The sequence below is a fragment of the Enhydra lutris genome, unplaced genomic scaffold (genome assembly GCF_002288905.1).
Source record: "Enhydra lutris kenyoni isolate GAN:26980312 unplaced genomic scaffold, ASM228890v2 scaffoldscaffold13, whole genome shotgun sequence".
NCBI lineage: Eukaryota > Metazoa > Chordata > Mammalia > Carnivora > Mustelidae > Enhydra > Enhydra lutris.
The window spans coordinates 35,262,834-35,284,324 of NW_019154097.1; the positions used below are offsets into that span (position 1 = coordinate 35,262,834).

The 21,491-nt window shown below is 59.2% G+C and overlaps 1 protein-coding gene across 2 annotated transcripts; it reads right to left on the reverse strand.

The window, feature by feature from the left end:
* Positions 1–1,280: 1,280 nt before the first annotated feature.
* On the reverse strand, positions 1,281–14,268 carry LOC111145965 (family with sequence similarity 78 member A). Of its 2 annotated transcripts, XM_022501302.1 has the most exons (3): positions 13,886–14,268; positions 12,182–12,987; positions 1,281–1,856 (listed from the first exon to the last, which is right to left on the reverse strand). In XM_022501302.1, the coding sequence occupies exons 2-3, from the start codon at positions 12,502–12,504 to the stop codon at positions 1,328–1,330; spliced, it is 852 nt and encodes a 283-aa protein (XP_022357010.1). In that variant the 5' UTR covers positions 12,505–12,987; positions 13,886–14,268; the 3' UTR covers positions 1,281–1,327. The 2 variants fall into 2 exon arrangements, with proteins under 2 accessions (XP_022357010.1, XP_022357009.1); XM_022501301.1 differs by lacking the exon at positions 13,886–14,268 and having other exon boundaries at positions 12,182–13,126.
* Between the last annotated feature and the right edge of the window lie 7,223 nt (positions 14,269–21,491).

A 21,491-nucleotide genomic window follows, 5' to 3' on the forward strand; every position in this document is an offset into this window, starting at 1 on the left:
CCCTCCAGACTGGCCACACTGTCCCGACCAGAGCGGCCCGAATGCCTGTCAACCATGGCCCCATGTCACCCCCGCCAGCCTGAGGCCCTGGTTTTCTTCCTTGAGGATAAGCAGCAGGGGGCAACCACCTGATGGCCTCCCCGGCCTCCCCAGAACCAGGACCACCCATCCTTGGGTGCCGCCCCTGGGCAGCTTCCCCCCACCTCCAACCCAACACTGGCACCCAGAGCCCACCTGCAGCTTCCCCCAAAGCGCCTGGGAGGGGCACCCCTGAGAAGGAGCCAGGAGGGAAGCTGCATGCCTCTCTTATCTTCGAACTAAATCTGGCTCAAGGTGGCTGGTCCTCCAGGCGTCTGGGGCCAGCGGGGACAGAAAAGGAAAAGCCGCACAACACTTAGACGTGCCTGCGGAGCTATCGGGGCTGGGCGCTGAGATGGCAGAACCCAGGGCTCAACCCTCCCTCTCTCCTCCCAGATCCGCCCCAGGCAAGTTAAGGCTGCCGGAAGAGAGGAGAGGAGCGGCCCCAGCAGACCCCCGTGGGAGCGCGCAGGTACCTTCTCCCAGGGATGGGGAAAGGGCTTGCCACCCGAGCCTGAGAGAAGGGGCTCCTTAGGTGGTCGGTCCGGTTTCTGGTTGCGTTTCTGCTGAAAGGAAAGAATGGGCAGCTGGTTTGAGGTCTAAGTCTGTCCCCCGCCCCTCTCTCAAGACCGCCCGGACGAGGGCCCAGGTGGCTCTCTCTCCTCCCTGCCCTGCCCCCTCCCTCACCTCTAGCAGAAGATGAGCCGTCAGCAGAAGAGAGATCCTGCTTTCTTTGTCTGTTTTGGGCTTTCTCCTTTAAATTCAGCTTAAGGCAAAAGTTTGGCAAAGCGAGTCTACGTAAGGCCGCGTGAGGGAGGACGACGAGGGGAGCTGCCGTAGGGGCTACCACTCACAAGCCAGCGGTAGCTCCCAGTCAGGGTCGTGACCAGCTCCGCCGCCTCCTGCCCCTGAACCTCGTAAAAGAGGTGTTTAAGGAAAAAGAAGAAGAAAAAAAGAAGAACTGAAAAAGCAGTTGTTCCGGGAGTCTCGCAAGTGAATGACGGAAACCGCCAGGAAAGGAGACCGAAGGTGGGGGGGCGTGGGGTTGGGTGTCCCAGCCGGGCCTCCCCTCCCCGAAAGGAAGCAGGTGCCAGGAGGGCTGGGGGAGCCATCCTGGGGCATTTGCACAGTGAGATCCGCCCGCTCCAGAAGGTAGAGTGGTTGCATTTTGCCAAACGACTGCAGAGTCCGTGGGTGTGCTCGGAGCGGGGTTATTATTTGCGTCTAGCCTCGCGGGGCGCCCTGGCTGTTACCGGTGCTTGGGCGGGATCACCACCAGCGGCTGCCCGTACTTGGGCCGCCACATGAGGACCTGAGCGTCGTTGGCATTGGGCTTGACCAGGGCGCTGGGCGGTATCGGCTCGTTCTTGCTCAGGATTTTGGGCTGGTCCTGGGCGATGGGCTCCCGCAGCCTGGCGCGCTGGCCCAGGGGCCGGTTGGGGTTCACCTCGATGCTCAGCTGCATACGCCAGTGCAGCGTCTGTAAGATGATCATGTCATTGGTCGAGGTGTTGGTGGCCACCAGCCACGTGGTGAAGCTCTGGTCCCGGTAGATGTTGGTCAGCTTGGCCACGTTGCTCTCGCTGACAGGCACAGCCCACGTGACGCTGGGATAGAAGTTGTCGTTCATGCTGATGATGAACTTGGAGTCTCTCTTGGTGGGGCCCACAATGGTGCACGTCTCCGTGGTGTTGCCGTACCAGGGGTAGTTCACCCCATCTGAGTCACTGATGGCCTCGATCTTGCCCTCCTGGAGGTCCGGGAGCTCCCAGCTGGACCTGAGGACAGGAAGGCCAGTTCACTCAATCAGCCACGCATGAGGCTGCGTCCCCCCGCCCCCCAGGGTGGGGGCGCAGGGACAGGCGATGCGCAGACATCCACCGTCAACATCTGGGCTCCCCCAGACGCAGCCCGCTTCAAAGCCAAATCCTGTTCTCCTGCATCCTCTCCAATCAGTCATCCTACTGTTGCTGTAATACCCCTCGGACAGAAGAGGACACCAGCCTGTCTCCCGTGTGGCTGGGGGCACAGTGGCACCCGGGGAGCCCCCACCTTGGACACTCATCAACAATCATGTCCATCCCGCCAGACAGATAAAGACAGCGAAGCCAGGGCCAGGGGGCTTTTTCCCCGGCAGTGGGGCCTGGGACCCAGGCAGCCTGACTTCATCCAGTGCCGTTTCCACCTGAGCACCCGTAATACCGAAGCTCAGGACCCTCTACCCCCAGAATTCTGCACAACGGGGTAAGCCAGCAGCGCCCCCCAGGATACGGTACTCGACAAAATGCACTCCCGTTCACAGCAGTATCATTCCCTGTGGCCAAAAGATGAAAGGAACCCACGTGTCCCTCGGTAGGAGAATCGATAAACAAAATGGGGTCCATCCACACGGTGGAATATTACTCAGCCCTAAAAAGGAAGGAAATGTTGCAGTATACTACAGAATGGATAAACCCGGAAGACATCATGCTGGGTAAACTGAGTCAGACACAAACCGATAAATACTATATGATTCCACGTGTAGGAGGTCCCTACTGTGGTCAAATTCACAGGAACAGAAAGCAGAACAGCGATTGCCAGAGGGAGGGGCAGAGAGTCAGTGTTTCACAGGGCAGCGTTCCAGGCAGAGAAGATGGAAAAGCTCTGGAAACAGATACACGACGATGTGGATGTGCTTAAGGCCACCGAACTCAAAAATGGGGGAAATGGCCGATTTCGTTAGGTGTAGCTTATCATTATAAAGAGAAGTCCTCCTCTACCCAAATGTATCATTTAGTGTTAGCAGTTAGCAAATTTGGGGCCACTCTGGGAGGGATGAATAGGAATGCGATGTTGCTAATTTTCCTGTTTATTTCCCTTCTGTTTTGTGTTTATTCCATTGAAAAAGTCACAAATTAGGGTAACACCTGCCTACTAGGCCACCTCCTGCCTGGGGCCCTGAGCTCATCAAAGTCCAAGGGAATTAGGGCAACAGCTCAGACGACCTCCCATTTCTGAGGTCCCCATCAGTCCCCAAGAGCCACCAGGCCCCAGCAGCCGCGGGTGGGTGGTAGCGGGCATGAGGCTACCAGCTCCCCTCTTAGGTGGGTACCACGGACCAGAGAAGGAGTTTCCGGTCCCTGTCCTGGATTTCTCAGAAGCCCGTGCCTTTGCCCCACCTGTGCTCAGGTGCCCGGAAGGCACCCATTCTGTCCTCTCACGGTGGCTACACCGGCTTGCAAAAGGGTTTTGTCAAAGGTAGAAAACAGGACAGCTGCTCGGCTCAGACAGTACAGCGTCTGACTCTTGACCCCAGCTTAGGTCTGGATCTCAGGGTCCTAAGTTCAAGCCTCAAGTTGGGCTCTATGTGGGGCCTACTTAATAATAATCATAATCGTAATCGTAATCATAATTAAAAAGGAGAAATTAAATTTGCAAAAGGAACTTTGCAAAAGGAACTTTGCTCTTCCATGGCCCCCTTTCACGGCCAAAGAGCTGGCTTGTTTTGCGGGAGGGGGACTCGGCACCAGAATGGCCCCTCTCTCCCAGCCTCAGATTTGCTTCCCTCTCCCACCCCCAGATGCACGCCTTGGCTCAGTCACAGGCGGGTGACAGTCCTCATGAGCTGGCAGACAGCCGCGTCTCATGTGGGCTGTTACTCAGAACCAAGTCCTGGGCATCTGCCTTCAAATCATCAGAGGCCAGCACGGACTCCCCGGGGTCCCGGTCCCCGCCCCTCCCCCTCGCCAGGAGGTGGAAGGGAACTCGGGTAAGGACACAACTTCTAGGAGACGCGGACCAGCCTGGACCCAGCCTCAGTCCAGCCACTAGCTCTGACTGTTACAAATCTCCGATCCTCCGTTCTCCCATCAATCAACTGTGGATAATCCTACCACCTTGCAAGATTTTTTTGATTATTAAGCGAGTTACTCTACGGGGCAGTACACGGAAGCTCCCGGAAGCCACGTGCGGGAGGCGTTTAGAGGCGTGCCGGCCCTGACTGACCTGAAGCTCTTTGACCCGTTACAGTTTGGGGATGACACATTCTCCGAAGGGAATGAACTCCACGCAGTCACTGTCTCCTCTGAGATTCCGTTTGCTCTGGAATGACCTTGGACTTCAAGGCAGACCCTCAGCTCTTTGCTCCATGGCATGGGGGGGCAGGCTGGGACCCCAGCCCTGCACACGCTGAACCTCCTCCTTTCTGCACAGCAGAGATGCTGTAGGGAGGCCACTGCAAGGGGCAAGCCAGCCTCCCAGCACCGCTCATGCACACAAGTGCCTGGCCAATGGGTCGACTGGGAGTAGAGGCATTTTGTGGGTAAGTGTAGACGCGCCTGTGTCCGTGTTCGCACACGAGCAGAAGACACTGGTCTCCCGTGTGTCTACCCCCTTGATCCGTTCACTGGCTTCTGCTGGTCTTCAGGGCATGACCAGCCAGAGAACTTGTGGGACCCAGTACAAGCAAAAACTCAAGATCACCTGTTCAAAAATGAAGAATTTCAACATGGCATCAGCAGAGCACTGAACCATGCACGAGGCACTCCAGATCATGGGCCCAGGGCGACCATGCAGTCTGCACACCCAGGAAACTGCCCTGCTGCCACCTGTCACACTCCTGCCCTCGTCCTCGTAAGTGTGTGAATCCAAAGGACAGCAGGCTAGTCCAGGCTTGAAGCTGGACTTTGGAACCCTCTGGGATCCCCTCGCATCACGTTTGAATCAGACTCCTCAGCTTCCCTCACGCCCCTTTTCCTGCAGCAGTCCCCATCCGTCAATCCACTCACCAAACGTTTGCAGAGCACCCATTATCAGTGTTTGCAGAGCACCTGCCACTGGAGGGCCCTGCACCCCCTGGCCACCTGGCACCATTCTTGACTCTCCCTCTCACCTCTGAACATCCCCCTTCCCTTTGCCTTCACGCTGGCCAGGACCTCCACCTAGGTCTCCCAGCCTCTACTCCTGCCTCCAACAATATTCCCCAGAAGCCTAAGTGATCTTCTAAAAACATAAATCTGCTCACACCATCCCTGCCTGCAACCCTGATAAACCTGCCATGACTCCTCTGGCCCTTAAAGCCGAGGTAGTCAAAGCTCAGGACCCCTCCCGGTGGAGTGCACGCACATCCACGCCCTCCCCAGGCTCCAGACCCCCCCCAGCCGCTCCTGCTTGTGCGCTGTCTCACCCAGAGCAGGTACCCCTGAAACAGCCCCTCCCAGCACAGGCACCGCCGCAGCGACGCCGGCGACAGCGGTCGTGTTCCCCACGCCCATCCCCCGCGTATACACGTCAGTGCAGTGCTTCTCCTCAACTACCCTGGGGCCAAGACTGGGTGCACATTTGATGGAAGAGGCTTGGAGACGGGAGACCCCTCACTCAAGGTGACGCAACCACAGGGCCCCCGGGCCGGGACCCACAGCTGCCGTGAGCTGGTCCCCAGCAGCCGCCAACAGACCCTCACTCAACACATGCACATGCACACACACCTGCACACGCACAGAGGCTTGCCCGGCGCACGCACGCACACACGCGCTCTGAGCACGACGGCCAGAGAATGTGAGTCTGGCGGGTCACAGAAAGGCCTTCCCTGGGGGCGCCTGCGTGGCTCCGTCCGGTAAGCATCCGACTCTTGGATTCGGCTCAGGTCACGATCGCAGGGTCCTCGCATGGAGCCCTGTGTCAGGTTCTGCACTCAGCAGGGAGTCCCTCTCTCTCCCTCTGCCCCTCCCCATCCCTCATGTGTGCATTCTCTCTCCAGTAAGTAAATCTTAAAAAAAAAAGAAAAGAAAAGCCTTCCCTGGAGCCGGGGGGCGCGGGGGGCTGTGCTGGGGCAGGCTTGGGGCTGCGGAGCATCACCCAGGACTGGCCCAGGGCAAAGGCCTCTCAGTGGAGGGTGAAGGCACCCAGGGATGCCCAGGGCAGCACCCTGGGAGGGAAGGTGAGACCTGTGCCTTGTGTGACCTTGGAAGACAGCAGCACGCCGCTCCCTGTGGCTCTAGGAAGAGCCAGGTCCGTGCCAGGCAGGGGCGGTGAGCCTGGGCGCAGCATGGATGGCCCCTCGTGCCCCGGGGCTCCCCACCTCTCCCAGGGCTCCCGCCGCATTTTGAGTTCTGGGCCCCAAAGCCAGACTGGACTGAGCCTCAGAGCAGAGTTTCCAAACTCCACGTCTCTGTTCATCTCGATCCTGTCCACGAATCTCCTATGTTATTATTCACTCCATCATTTTTTAAAAACTACATTGAGTTTTTCCTAAGAAACACACCAAAATAACATGTTGGGTAGGCTAGATATATTTTTTTCCCTGATATACATTAAAATAACTATGTTGCTTTAAATCCAAGTTATACTTAGGCTTAACGGAGTTCACTTAAATATTATTTCACATCCCACAACTGATGTCCGGCCGACACTCTGAGAGCCTCGTTTACAAACAAGGATTTGGGGCTTGAGGGCAAGAGGGCTGTCCGCACCAAGGCTTTTCTGCCCACGCTGGTCTCCGGGCCTCAGATGGGTCACACAGGCTCTCAGGCCTTATCTTCCCCCGCCCCCAGTCTTACACATTTCACAGTTCTGTATCATTTCCAAAGGGTTCAAATTCTGTAAAAGTTTGCAACCAGGAGACCAGTTTCCTGACTTCTGCCCCAGAAGAACTCCCACAGGGCTGGCCCCTTCCCTCCAGGTGTCTGCTCTCCAACGGAGGGTCTGGGGGGTGTCCCCGCTTCCTGCCTGCTCCTAGGGTTTCCCCCAAACAAAACCCCCACTCCTTCTGGGGCCCAGCCCCCCTCTTTGTCCAGGCCATAGCCCGGGTCCCCCAGAAAGGACCAACAGTAGTGCCTGTCTAATTTGAATTCTTAGTTACAAAAGCTGTGCTCTATCTTTTTTAAAGATTTTATTTATTTATTTGAGAGCGAGAGAGAGCACCAGCAGGGCAGAGGGAGAGGAAGAAGCAGATTCCCCACTGAGCAGGGCCTCACATCCGAGACCATGACCTGAGCCGAAGGCAGACGCTTGACTGACTGAGCCACCCAGGCGCCCCAAAAGTGGTGCTTTTCTTAAAAAAAAAAAAAAAAACGTAGAGAAGAGTATGACGTGAGAAGCCAAAGCCACATCTCCCATGCCTCCCCCCACCTCCCTGAGGTTACTCACCGCATTACACTTGGGTAAACACCCTTCTAGACCTTTCTCTGCACAGACACGCAGCACACATCGCCACTCACAGTGTTTTCTTTTTAACAAAGCGGGGCTCCTGCCCTGCATATTTTACAACTTCTGTAAGAAAACGCAACACGAGGACCGTTTCCCCCATGGCGGCACCCCCGGCCCGGCCTCCCGGGCAGTGCCGGCCTCCCCATCTTCCACGCGTACGCAGACCACACTCGCCCTCCCCACCGACGGCCACCGGAGCTGCTCCTGGCGCTTTGCAGGCGTTTTCAACCTCGTACCTACATCCTTACGCCCTGGCTCTTCCGTTCATCGTTTGGCAATTTTTTTTTTTTTTTTTTTTTTGGGTCAGGAGATTTTTTTTTTTGTCCGCCTACTATATGTCAGGCACTGGGCCAGGTGCTCCAAGTCTCTGTAAGACAAACTCCACGAGCAGAACTGCATGAAGGACGCGTATATTTGAAATTGTCAGAGATCCAGCCAAACCCACCTTCCAGAGGCTGCCTCCTCGTGCCCCTCCAACAGCGAGTGAGGCTGTCCACCTGCCACCGCCCCCCCCCGGCCCCCGCCGCCAACCCCAACACGGGGCATTAGGGATCAGTTTCGTTTCTACCTGGATCTGATCAGCAAACAACAAAGGATCTCCGGGTTTAATTTGTTATTTCCCCGATCACTGTGGCGGCTGGGTCCCCCCTTGCACATCTCCGGGGGCAGCCGGCTTTTGTTTTCGGGACTTGGAAGGTGAGGGCTGGAGCCGTCACTTGGCTAGGGCCGGTCCACGGGGAGCTCTCTTTGGGCCAGGCAGCCCCCGCCCCCACCGCCACTTCCTCCCACCCCAAAGCCTGGAAACCAGGACTTCCCTCTCCCACCCAAGCTGCCCTCCCCTCCGCCAGGGCCCAGCAGATGGGGGAGGCCGCCTTCCGGTCCCAGAGAGGAAGCTTCGTCCTCGATTGTTCTGTGCGGGGCCCGCGGCTGCAGGAAGAGGCCACGTGGTCCCCCACTGGAGCAGAGCAAGCCCCCTTGGGCAAGAGGCCTCAGGTGTCAGAGGCGGTTTCCTCATCCTAAAATGAGGACCCCAAGAGGTCCTGGGGAGAAAAGAGAGGAAGGGGAGCCAGGGCAGGTGTGCACATGCCCAGCTCCAGCGTCCCCCTCCGCCTGAAGCCTCAGTCCCCAGTCCCTCCACCCCTGCCCGGCCCCTTCCCACCAGCCTCCTGCAGCCCTGACGGCAGATGTCATCGCGTGCTCTGGCTGGAAAGACCCCCCACGCCCTGCCAGCAGGTCTCCTCACTCAAGGCTCCCACGCTGGAAGCGGGTCCGCGAAACCCAGCCCAGAAGAGAGCACAGCTCTGCGAGAGCCATCTTTCTGCGGACTCCGCCAGGGATCGATCACAGGATCACCAGTGAACTCGTTAGCAGCTCCGCCACGGACAGAGCCACGGATCAAGTGCGTGGAATGCACCAGGCACTGTGCTGAGCTCGTATGGTGCATCTCCTCCCAATACCCAGCGAGGGAAGGACCTTTCTCCCCATCTCACAGATGGGAACAGAGAGGCTCAGAAAGGTTAAGAAACCAGCCCCAAGTTCGCAGCTGGACTAGGGCGTGGGCAGGGAGCACTGGCCGCCCACAGAGACCCTCTCTCTTGAGCTCTTTCTCCCCTAGCCCCCAACCAGCCCTGGGCCTCAGCCACGCCCCAGCTTCCCTGGGGGCCCCAGGGGAGGGCAAGCTGGGGACAACATAAAGCGTCTCCCACACAGGCTAGAAATTGTGACTTGTCACTTCGAAGGCTGTGCTGGCTGACAGGTGGCGGTTGAGGAATCGTGGAGGAAGGGGCTGTGGAGGCAGGTGTCTCCAACAGTTTGGGGGAGGTGGCTTTTAAAGCAGTGTGGGTGGGTCGAAAACCATATAGAACCCTGCGAAGCTGGCACGGAGAGACGCTGTCGTCCGTAGGAGTCGGTGTTCAGCCGAGGCGTGTGCACGCGCGTTCCAATTCAAACGGTTCAAACCCGGGTGTCATTCTAAAAAGTTCTCCCGGATTAGAGATTAATTTTAAGCAGGGATAATGTGCAGGGGTATTACGGGTTTTGGTTAAGTATTTGGAATTAATATTTTGGATACAAGCCCGTATGTAAAGGACAGAAACCCTACCCTTAACCTTTGCCACTGGGCTGCTCTCTCCCCAGGCCACGAAGGCCCAGAGTGTGGGTTTCATTTGAAGTATTCAAATACTTCAAATGAAAGGGTCTCGTGAGGGTCTCGTCCAGTGGTTCTCAGGGGTGACTCTGCACCCCTCCCAGGGACAGCGGGCAATGTCTACAGACAGCTTGATCGTCCCGGCGGGGGCGGACCTGGCACCAAGTAGGCCGAGTCTAGGGATGCTTCCCACGCCCCACAGTGCACAGGACGGGGGCAGTTGTGGCCCGCCCGTGTCTCTGTGCAGTCCCTCCTGACCACCCCTCACTTTCTGCATTGTCACGGGGCTCAAAAAGACGATAAAGCAACCTTTGGGGTCGGAAAGATTGCACCTCGGGGCCCTCAGAGCCGCCTGCGGGGACTTCTTTCCCTATCCCCCCAACAGCTGATACAGCAGCAGGGCCCAGAGCCAGGGTGGTCGGCTGTTCTGGGCCTGGGCCTGAGCGCAGGAGGGGTTGCTGCACACAGGCTCTGCCCTCTCTCTGGGGCTGGTCCTGCCCCAGCTGGGGGTTCAGGCCCAGGGAGGATGGGTTCAGGGGACACAGGCCCCCCTCCATCCTGTAAGAGGTGCCCCAGGGAGGGGAGGAAACAAAGGGAAGCAAGTGGAGAGCAACGAAAACGGCCTTCAACCTCTGAAAACGCAAATCATCCGTGACTTGCACTATTTTTAAATTTTTAAAAGTCAGGGAGTGGGCGCTGTGTAAAAGACGGAGACCTGGGCTCAGGAGAAACTTCGGGACCAAGGGAAGTTTGCATCTTTCTGAATTCTGCAGCCTTGGCCGCGGTTCTCAGCTGGCTCAACCCCGCAGCAGAGAGGAGGATGGTCACAGTAACAATGTCAAAGACAACAACCCTGGGCTTGGCACAGTGCCGACTGCTCGACAAATGTCACCTCCCATGATTCTCACAGTAAGCCGGGGGGGCAAGGGCTGTGACTGGCCCTGTTTGCAGACAAGGAAACCGAGGGCCAGAGTGGCTAAGATCGCACCCTGGAAAGTGCAGAGCCTGGACTCCCGCCCAGGTCCGCTCCACTGCAGCTAGGTGTGCAGCAGGCGCTTCTAACCAGGAAGCAAGGACTGGCACGGAAAGGGAAAGTCATCTCGGGTCTCCAGCCTCAAGCCTGCCTCCAGCAATAGTGCCTAGAAGGACACGGAGCCACCAAAGGGAGGCTTCCAGGCCTGTGCACAGACTGGGAGGCGGAGGCCCCAGCCAGGCCTGCCTCTCCCCGCAGCACACCATGTCTGCCTCAACTCAGCGCCCCTGGTCCTCCCGCACGTCCTTCCTCCTGGCACTCTTATCTTTCCACGTTCCGCGAGTCCCTCTGCCTCCCCCTCCACTTCCAAGGAAGAAGACAGGCTTTCCCTAAAACCCCTAGAAAAACCTCTGTGTCTTGTCCGTCCTCCCAGATCCTTTACAAAGTCCCAGAAGACTTCCGGTTTAAGGCTTCCTAGGAGAGTCCACACCGAAGAGCTAAGAATGTTTCCCTTCTTGCCATGGGAAGTCAGCCCCCTGCCTTGGTTAATAGCCACTTTTGAGAATCAAAAGGCTTGGGGTGTAGACATCAGTTTGACAGAGGAACGTGCCCCCCCACACCTCTATGGGGTGATCCCTGTTACCCCCCTTCTACCCTTTACCACCTTCCTCTTGTCCCCCTTATAACTTCAGGGGCACCCCTGGAGTTGTTCAGTGGAAAAGCGACAAGATCCGGGGTCCCACCACCCTCCATCCCCTCCTCACCCCCTCTAATTTTGGTGGGGGGTGTGTGCCAGGATGTCCTGAAATCAGCGAAAAGGTCCAACCCCCAGGGAACCCCCTGCTCCGCTCACTTGCAGAACTGGGAAGCAGGGTGCACGGGGTGGCAGGCTGCCCTCAGGGCCTGCCTAGCTCCCCCTGAGGGACCTCGTGCTCCAAAAGAGCTATTTTCACCGCCCTATCTCAGGGCGGCCCTGAAAGCTGAGTTGCTTTCCTTTCTACTGGTACTCTTTCCAGACTGGGGATGACCACCTCTGCGGCCAGACAACATAGCAGAAGAGTAGACCCAGGCTCCGCGTGTCCTGCACCAAGACATGCATTGTCCTGGGAACATTCCGGAGACCAAGCTGGAGAGAAGCGGCCAGTGTTAGGGCCCCTCTGGAGCCTTCGGGACACTGACACGGGATGTCTGCATACAGCGGCCTTCTGCCTCGGGGAGAGAAACACGCTACTCCGTGAAGCAAACTAGGTTTCTAAAACTAGCCATCCTCTCCAACAAAACACCGTAGGAACTGCAAAGCCTTCCCCCAGGCCCTCACGCACCTCTGAAAACACTGCAGAGACAAGTTCGAGCCCAGCACTAAGCTCGATACAAATAACCACAGAGGCATCCAAGGGCCCCATTCCCCTCCGGAGTATGGGCCACAGGTGCCTCCCAAGGAGGCCCCAGCCGAGGGGTGGGGGGTGGCAAGCCTCAGGCTTTCTCATGGCCCCGGGACAGCACGCTTGTCAGATTTGCCAAAGAGACACCTGGTGGAATGCGCCTCTACAAACCGGCCTCTTACAGGCAATGACACAGGAACCCCAGGGGCCGGTGACACAGGGAGGGAAGGTCGCAGAGCCATGACCCCAACCCGAATCGACAGGCAACCCGTTGAGAGCACCTGGCCAAGAGGGAGGACTCACGGGCCACTTCCGTACCTGCCTAAAGCTTCCCCTCTGGCCCCCAGCCCCGACCCCAGACCCCCAAGCTCCCCAGTCTGAGCAGCGCCCCCAGCACTCGCCCCGGGCGGTACTCACATGCCCTGCTCCCCGTACTGGTTGTAGAACTCCATGTGGCTGCACGCCTGAATCCAGCCCACGATCCAGGTCTCTTTCTTGGGGATGGGCGGCATGACCACCTGGGCTGAGGCACGGAAGTGGGGTGTCCGGTAGCGGAGCACCACGCTGGAGGACTCGTCGATGCTGGTGGGGATGGGGTCGATTGAGGCTTTCACATCAATCACGGTGATACCTTCCCGGAAGACTCTGGCTTTGCCCCCGATGCTCTGAATACAGCCCATGGCACACAGTACGGCTCGGATCTCCAGGGAGGGCCAGCAGTCCCAGAGGAAACTGGGCATTGAAAGGATGGAGGCGGCCTGACCCAGTGCAGACGGTACTGCTCTCCAACCTCAAATCTCAAGACCGATATCCATAGGATAGAAAATTCACTGAGTACAGGGTCTTTGCATATCACTCTCTCGGGCCCGTTTATAAATAAGGATTTTGCTGCATCTCAAGAGCCCTGGGTTCTCTCTTCTGCTAGCAGTGGACAAAAATCACCGATATTCTTTGGGTTAAAAAAAGGAAAGTTTGGAGGCTAATGGACAATCATGTTGTTCAGACATCCAGTCCTTCCGTGCCTCACACGCGGGGAACGCAGCTCCGAGACGCTCCTGAAGTCTTGGGGCGAAGAAGGCGAAGGCCGGCAGACACATCAATGAGGAAGGCTCGTCCCCTGCGCGGTGCCGCCACCCTCGCTGCAGAAGTCCGACTTCCTGCCCTTCTGCCTTCCGCACGCGCTCGCGCGGGGCACACGCACCGGCCGCTCGCCCAACGGGGCCCTATCAATGGAAGAGCAGTTTCTGTTCGAGCGCGGAGGCCGGGGCGCCCTCGGGGGCGAGCGCCGACCCGCGGCTTCCAGGAGGCGAGCGCCGGGCTCCGGCCGCCCGCGGGGTCGCCGAGGAGCGCGGCGCGGGTCCCCGTCGGCGCCCACTCGCGGGCGCGGGTCGACGCCCCCACGCGGGCGCGCCGCGTCCCCCCGCCGCCGCTGCCGCCGCCGCCCGTCGCCGCGCGGGGCTCCGGGGCTGCGCTCGGGCCGCCGCCTGGCTCGCCGCGGCCGCGGAGGACCTGGTTGGGGGCGTGGAGGAGACAGGGCGTCAAGGCCCGCCTCAAAGTTGAGCCGAACTTTGCTGCGGGGGGCGCGCGAGGCGGCGACGCGTGTGCGCGGGGCGCGGGCTGCGGAGCTGACGGCGCAGCTCTGGGCGTCCTCCCCGGAGGCGGCGCCCCCCCTCCCCGCCCGCCCCGTCAGTGGCGGCTGCACGACCGCGCGCACCAGCGAATAATCGCCGCCCGTGACATCTCCGCTGACACCCTCCCGGCCCGGGGGTGGCGTGGGGTGGCGGGGGAGGACGACCGGCCGGCACCGCAGTGGGCCGCGTGGACTCGCCGGCCCTGGCACTGCCTCCGGCGCCCGAGCCCCTTCCCCCGCCGGATCCCTCCGGCCCCCGGGGGGCGCGCAGTGTCACCCCGCAGGCCGGTGTGATCGGGCGTGCGCCCCTTCCCGGACCGGGATCCCCCGACCCCGGAGGGCGCAGTGCCCCAGCCCCGCCGCGTCGGTCGCCTCCGTCCCCACCCTCGCCAGCCCCGAGCGGCGCTAGGCCCCCAGCGCGTCGGGCGCGCTCGCCGCCGCCGGGGAACTTTGGCGCGCACGCCCCCACCCGGGCGGCGCCACCGACTCACCTGCCCCTCTGGCCGCTCCGCGTGCCCCGGACGCCGCCCTCCGGACGCCCCTGACCCCCGCCGCGGGTACGTCCTCGGGGCGTTCCCCCCTCCCCCGGGCAGTGTCCTTTGGCTCTACTGGGGTCCGGGGCGGCCGTGGGCGCCCCCGGCCCCCGCCTCCTCCTAGCTCGGGGCTGCCGGGGGAGGGGTGGCCGGGGGCGGAGGGGTGAGGCTCGGGGCTCTCTCGCCCCCACCCCGTGCGTCCGCTTTATTTTATGATCATTGTGAGCGCGCTGCCGCCGCTCAGACCCGCCGCCGCGCCGCAGCCGCCTGGCGCGCCCCGCGCTGCCTCGCTCTGCTGCAGCATCGGAAAGGCAACCAGGTCAAACTTTGCAGAAACTCAGCCCCTGCGCCGGCCTGGCCCCGCGTCCGCCTGCAGCCGCTGCCGGAGCGCAGCGCACGCAGGGACCGCCGCCCCCTCGCCGGCCCCGCGGGGATGCAGGTCCGCAGGCGGCGGCGGCGGCGGGCGGGCGCCGCCTCCTCCTCGCCGCCCGCCCTGCTCTCCACCCTCGCTCCCCGCACACAGCCCGCCCTCCCCCTGCTAACCCTCTCCCCGGCTCCCCCCCCTCTCCTCCTGCAGCTTGTGGGGAGCTAAGCCTCTCCTCGCAGAAACGACATTTCCTTTCTGGCTAGCCCCAGGAATTCTGGGTAGTGTAGTTCGGCTTCTGTCGGGCGCAGGTGGGCTCCTCTGCCCTTTGAGCGCGGCAGCCTCCCTGGGGAGGAGGGTTGCAGCTCACGGTATTCCTGGCCATGGTGGGGCCATGGCTGGGTGGAAACAGTGCAGGGACCCTGGGAGGCCCCAGGGCTGGGAAGCTTGGGGGAGAAGTCCGGGGACAGGATTCCTGGGACAGAGCCTCTTGGCACTCAGACAGGTGGTCAGGCCTGTTGGGCCCCGGCTGGGATAAAGTGCGTCATCATTTCCTCTGCCCTCAGCCACCCCTGTGGAGGGAGGTCTATTATGGGTGCTTCACAGAGCAGGAATTCAAAGCTGGGAGACCCCAGAGACTTGCCGGAGGCCCTACGCCGGCAGGTGTCCCAGCTGATACTGGGACCCCAGCCATCTGAGTGCCGAGGTTCAAGGGGGGGTTGACCCTGGAGAGTCCCGTGAACCTCTCTGAGCTGCTGCAAACCACCAGCCCCACCCCCACCTTGCAGTCTACTCCCCCAGGGAAAGGCCAGGTGGTTTGTGACATCAGGAAACCTGGCAGGCACTTAGAGCCACTGACCTGCCCTGCCCCCATGACTCTGACTTCCAAAGGTACCCGCAGCCCACTGGGAAGCAGGCCCTTCCGGCCAGTGTCCCGTTAGAGCGTTTTGAGTGCCCGGGAGGGCAGGAGCTGGGGAGGGAGGGTTCCGGCCCCTCTGAGGTCTCCTCTTTGAGGGATGATCAGCCGGGTAGAGGGACCATCGCATGCCAATGCCAGCTTAGGCCACAGGTACCTGATTTCTAGTCCTGCTCACTGAGACGAAGGGAGGGTGGCCCTCATGACCTGTTTCCTGCTACAGAGGAGAAGCCCAGACAGCACAGGTCTCCCAAAGACCCCGTGTAAATGTCCGGTTCCACGAAGAAGACTTCCCTGGCCTCATAACCCAAGGTGGCCTCTCCCTGCTGTGACGTCATGGCTCCCCCAAAGCATTCTGCTCTTCTGGAACTCACCAGGGCCTACGTCACCTCCTTTGCCTTCAGATAACTGTTATACTATTCAGTTTCTGTATAGGTAAGATGTTAACTTGTGGGGATGTCTGTCTCATCTCCCAACCCCCATCACCCCCAGTGCCTGGAACAGAGCAGCCCCCACTGGCCAGGGTGTTCCCTGAAGTCACAGATGCCATCTTGGCGACAAGGACATGGGTGCTTGCTCTGTGAACTCGTGCCAGGCTGCACATTTTTCTCATTCGATGTGAAAAGGACAGAGGCCAGAGCCTTAACCTTGTCACTAAACAGCCACACCCCTAGAGGTGGTGCTGCCTGAGTGACCCCTGACGCCTGAAGGTGGGCTATACAGACAGACCCAGGGATCTGGGGACAGAAGCCTTTCAGAGTCTGGATCCCCAGCCACATCTGGCCAAAGCCCACTCAGTTCCTTCCTCCAGGGGCGCTGCCCTTGCTAGCTGTGGCCAACCCCTCTGAATGGGATGGAACTGACCCCTAGTAACCCCTGTCGCTAGTGAGTCCCACTGGAAAAGGTGCTCAGGTGCCCCCAGGGTGAGGACTCTTGCAAAACAGAAGCCCCCCTCCCACTTAACCCCAGCCCTATAGATGCCTCCCTGCACGTCATACCCCGTGCAGTACCTTGTCCTGGGCTAGCTGAAGGCCAGTTTTGTGGGCGGAGGGCTACGGCGGTGTCCGTGGGCCTGGTCACCAGGCTCTGAGCTGAAGAGTGCTCCCCACAGGCCAGCCCTGACCGAGAGAGGGTCTCCGCAGCCTGGGCTCTTGCACGCGCCCTGTCCCAGTCCTCCTGGGCCGGTCAAGGCTCTGGCTGCTTCCCCAGCTCTTGGGCCCTGTTGGTCCTTCTGCCTCCCAGCTCAGTCTTCCTCCCACTCAGCATTTCCTGGAGCTCCGTGGGTGTCAGGCCCAGGCCTGCAGCTGCCTCAGCATCTGTGGAAGGCCCAGGGTCCGTCCACACATGTATGAAGTGCAGAAGGGGACATCTGGTGGTAGCACACCCAACACCACGGGGACACTCATAGTGCCCCTCGCTGACCTTTCCCCCTCCCCCAGATCTCAGTCTCCCTAGAACCCTCGGGAAAGTCACCAATGAATGAGAAAGAGGAGAGACTGGACAGCCCCAACCCCAGCCAGGAGATGAACTCCCCAGTGTGGCAACTTGGGGACTCAAAGTATGGTCACTGGGAGGACAGGGTCCCTCCATTCTGGCCACATTGGCCCAGAGAGGTCACGGAGAACCAGCCGTACAACAAAGCTGGGATCAGAACCACATGGCCCAGCCCGGCTGATTTTCACATGCAGCTCAAACAAGCTGAGAGTCCTTCAAGGTCTGCGGAGAGAGCTGGAGGCAGCTTCTCCTCACCGAGCATCCCTGTAAGCCATCGTACAGTTCCCCTCCAGGCCCTCCATGGTCAGCCCACCAGCTGGCTTCTGTCACCGTGCCATTCTGTAGCCAAGACACTGAGGCCCGGGGAGGGTGGGGGTGTGGATTGCCCCCAGCAGCCCGGCTCTAAGACCCGGAGGCTGGCGATTCAAGGGAACAGGAGCTGTCCCTGGCGTCCCTGTAGTTGTCGGGACCTCGTTTTCATGGCCTTTGGAGCTGGTCTCCAGGCTCCCTCTCCCTCACCAGCCAACCTGCATCTCAAGGCCGACACTGGTCCTTCAAAAGATCGTAGCCTCCAAGGGTGTGGTCATCATGGGACTAGAAAGGCATTTCCCAGGAAGGAAAAGCCCTTGTTCTGCAGATGGAAATGTTAATGCTGGAATTCTGTTGCCCTGGGAAACAGGGTTCTCTCCTTAACTGTTTGGGACCAGACTGGAAGCCAGTGGTAAGTCTTGGAACGCCCACCCAGAAAACAGGGGGCAGGGCTGAAAGCCAGGCAAATGGCTAGAGACGGGACATCCGGAGGCCAGGAGGTGGAGCCCACTGCAGGGCCCACCTGACATCACTGATGCACCCCATCTCTGCGGGGAGCAGGAATGGGATCTCAGAGAGGGCTGATCCATGGCCTCCCCTACAGATGGGGAACACAAGCCCGGCGAGGCCATCCAGAGAGGGCCCCCGCGTTAGAACCTAGGGCATTCTCTGTGAAGAGACAGTGGCGTGGAATGGGAAACGTCTGGGAGGCATAAGACCAACTGCTTCAGGGGGCTGCAGGTCTGGAAGCGAAGGCCTTTCTGGCCACAAGTTCAGAACCATATTGCTTCTAGGGTACGTCAGGCTCAGGACTTCTCAGCTGGACCCTCCACCATCCACACATGCTTTCCTTCGCCAGTATCGACTGGACACTTGCGCTCGGCTGGGCGTTCAGGGGTTGCTGGGGACACGGGCAGGGCCAGGACAGACGGCAGGCGTGGTCCCCACGGCACTTACGTCCCATGGGTCAGAGAGATGCCAGGGTAAATCCAGGAATGATGGATGGAGGTATGAATTAACATGAATAATATATAAATACAAATTCATACTTGAAACGTTTACGAGTGAGTATCGACTGCTATAAGTCAGATATATAGAGTTTATTGTTTTGATTTGTGAGTGTCCGGTGTTGAGCTTGGGGCAGGGAGGGTGAAGAAAGCACTTCTAGGAGGGGTAAAGCAGGGGTGCGATGTGTGTGTAGTAAGCGTAGTAGAGGAGGTTAGAGTGTGTGAGTGTACGTGTGAGCGTGTGATGGTGTGGGTGTGTGTATGTGAGAGTATATGTGACAGTTGTGTGTGTGCGATGAGCATAAGTGGTGTGTGGTGTGGGTGTGGAGCAAGCGTGTATTGATCATGTATGACTGTGTGCGCCTTGCGTGAGGGTGTGTCTGTATGAGCGTGTGGGTGTCTGAGCGTGCTGGTTGGCATGTGTGTCCCTGGGCCTGCGCGTGTGTATACGGGCTTGTGTCTTGTGTCATCTGTCCCCGGGGATGTGCGGATGCGTGTGTGCTGGTGAGTGGAGCTGAGCACATTTTTGAACGTGAGTGTATGTAAGAGTGCGTGTGTGTGCAGGCCGGCGTGAGGAATGTTCTTCCCGGGCGGGGGCGGGGGGCGGTAACGCGCGGGATGGAGATGCCACTGGCCACAGGGAGGTCACCGGAGGGTGGCTGGGGCTGCTTCTCCCAGCCTGGCTTCCAAGGAGGCCGCCCTCTGGGGGTTCCGGGTAGGGACGCTCCTCGCTGCCGCTCTGGTCCGGCCTCTCCAGCGGAGCCTTCAGAGCCACAGTTCTGGCACCAAAAATCCTGCCCTCCCGCACAATCGTCGCCCCAGCTGGGGAGCGGCGGCTCCGCGGCGCCCCAAGGTCAGGGAGCGGCCGGAGCGCGCACAGACCCGGGACCCCGCACCCGGCAGCGCGCCGTCGCGCCCCACGGCCTCTGCGGGAGTGGGGGTCCCGGGTGCGGGTGCCGCTCTGCGGGTCCCCGCGCCCCCTGCCCCGCCGCCCGGAGGCGCCCGGAGGCGTCGGCGGCGGGCGGGGTGCGGCCGGGATCGGTGCGGCACTGGGAGTTCTCCAAGGTGCTAAAATAAACCCGCGAAGGATCAGGTTTCCGACCGAAATAACCCGGGACCGGCCTTGGAAATGCGAACTGCGAAAGCGATCCGGGCGGGAGCGCCGGGGTGGGGAGGCGGTGGTGAAAAACGCTGTTCCAGGGCTCCCTCCCCCTCCTGGCAAGGGCCCCGCCGCTGCCCCTCCCTCCTCTCCCCTCCAGCTGTGCGACTCCCCGAGACGCGTCCCTCCTGCCCGGGCGGCGTGGAGCTTCTCCCCCCAGTCCCTTCTCCCCTTCCCTTCTGGGGTCGTCACCCCAAATAACCCGCCTCCTTTGGTCATCCGTCTTTGATGGTGAAGCCTGTGGTACATTAGAGTCCAGCCTGCGGAAACACGGAGTCATGGCCTCCTACTGTGCGCCAGGCCTGTCTGGGCCCCCTGGGCACATACCTGACCATGCAGAGGACAGTCCGTGCCCCCTGGGCTGACACTGCTGGGAGGACATGAGCCATAAACACACAGAGAGTAAGTGTTATGGCCAAGGGCAGAGAAGAGCAGAGGAGGGTAAGGGGTCCTGCGGTGCCCTCTGGCTGACTCGATGACCCAGATAGAACCCCTTCACCTCTGAGTTTTGATGTTCCCATTTGGGTGAGAACGACTCAAAGCCCATCAAGTTACTGTGACAGTTCGGGGACACACACTTGGCTCAAGTAGGCACAGAGCAAGTATTAGGTGCCAGCTAATGCTACCCACGCTCCGTCATCGTCGACAGTAGTAGCAGATCTCTCTCAAACCTTTCAAGACAACAGGTCGCAGGTGTCTAGGCCCCACAGCCCGAGTCTGAGCCCTGCAGTGCCCCTTCCCTGCTGTGGGCCCTGGCAAGTCACTTCGGTCTCTCAGCACAGGACAGGGCTAGAACAGGAAGGTTTTGTGCACCACGGGCCAGGTAGGGTAGTGGCTCCGGTCAGGTGGTCTGCAGGATTGGGCACCTCCGAGGGTCACCTTTGCACTTCCTACTGGTCCTTGCCTGAGGTCTGGTGCCTAGCAGTCCTCCAGAAGTGTTCCACGAGCAGGCGAGTGCGTCAGTGAGTGCCAAGCCGTCGCGGAATGGAGAAGCTGGGGGACCCCTGGCCGGAAGGAAAGTTTGCAGCCTTGGAGTTGCAGGGACCAGCCATCCCTGACCTTGACCGGCTCTGTGGCCTCACAGGTGATGCCACCACCCTAGGCTGCCCTTCCTCATCTCTAACATGGGAAGAGGGTGCTTGGACTTGCCCTGTTGCCCTGTCGATGCCTGGAAGCATCTATAACCCATGTTTTCCCAGGTCTGGGCACCGCAGTACGTCGCTCAGGCCGACCCATCAGACCCACAGGGATGCAGCTGAGCCCGTGGTGGCCTCTGGCACTTGCCGCCTGAACCACGTGTTTGTAGTTTACTTTGGCACGCGGCGGGGGTGTGTAAGGAAGGCCGAGGCAGACTAGATTTGTATGGTCATGAAATGGAAACAGGCTGCGCGTCCAACAATAAGAGGTTGCTTACGGAAGGTGCGGCCCGTCCACACGGCAAAATGCCAAGCAGCCGTTGGACAATGGCAGGTTGTCGTGGAAACATGGCCAGGTTTATATTACGTGAAAATGTATAGGTTATTTTTTTAAAGGGCATATAAAAAAATAAAAAATAAAAAAATAAAGGGGATATAAAACAACCATGTTTTATGTGTGCACTTGTGTACATATGATACAGTTTGTTTAATGTATATTCTTGCTGAGAAATATATATATTCTTGCTGATTATTAAAGTAATACTTGGTTTTGTGAAATAGTATAATAATTGGAAATGAGACAAGTGAGAATTCCTTTGTAACCTTATGACCCTCATGTTAACAGTGGTGGTCTCCAGGCAGTAGGATTGTACCTATATCATCTGTAGTTATTTATTTTTAAGATTTTATTTATTTGAGAGAGAAAGAGAGAGAACATGAGAGGGGGGAGGGTCAGAGGGAGAAGCAGACTCCCCGCCAAGCAGGGAGCCCGATTCAGGACTTGATCCTGGGACTCCAGGATCGTGACCTGAGTGGGAGGCAGTGGCTTAACCAACTGAACCACCCAGGTGCCCCTCATCTGTATTTATTGAATTTATTTCAGTAAGCATGTAATCTCTTGAGAATAAGAAAAAAAAAAGTAAGGTTACTGGTAAAAGTAAACTGTTTTACAAACTGGCTAGTTATTTCGTGGGTGTGTGTCCTGTCTCCGAAACTGGGCGTCATGAGGAGCTCAACAAAAGCATTGATTGAATGAATGAGTGGATTCTGAGTGTCCTTGAGCAGGTGGGGCCTCAAAAAGGGGTGCAGCCTGCTTCTCAGCTGAGAACGTGAACTGGGTCACTCCCCCTCTTATGGGGGGAGGCACAGGTCTCAGGCTGAGTGAGTCCCACTCCCTGT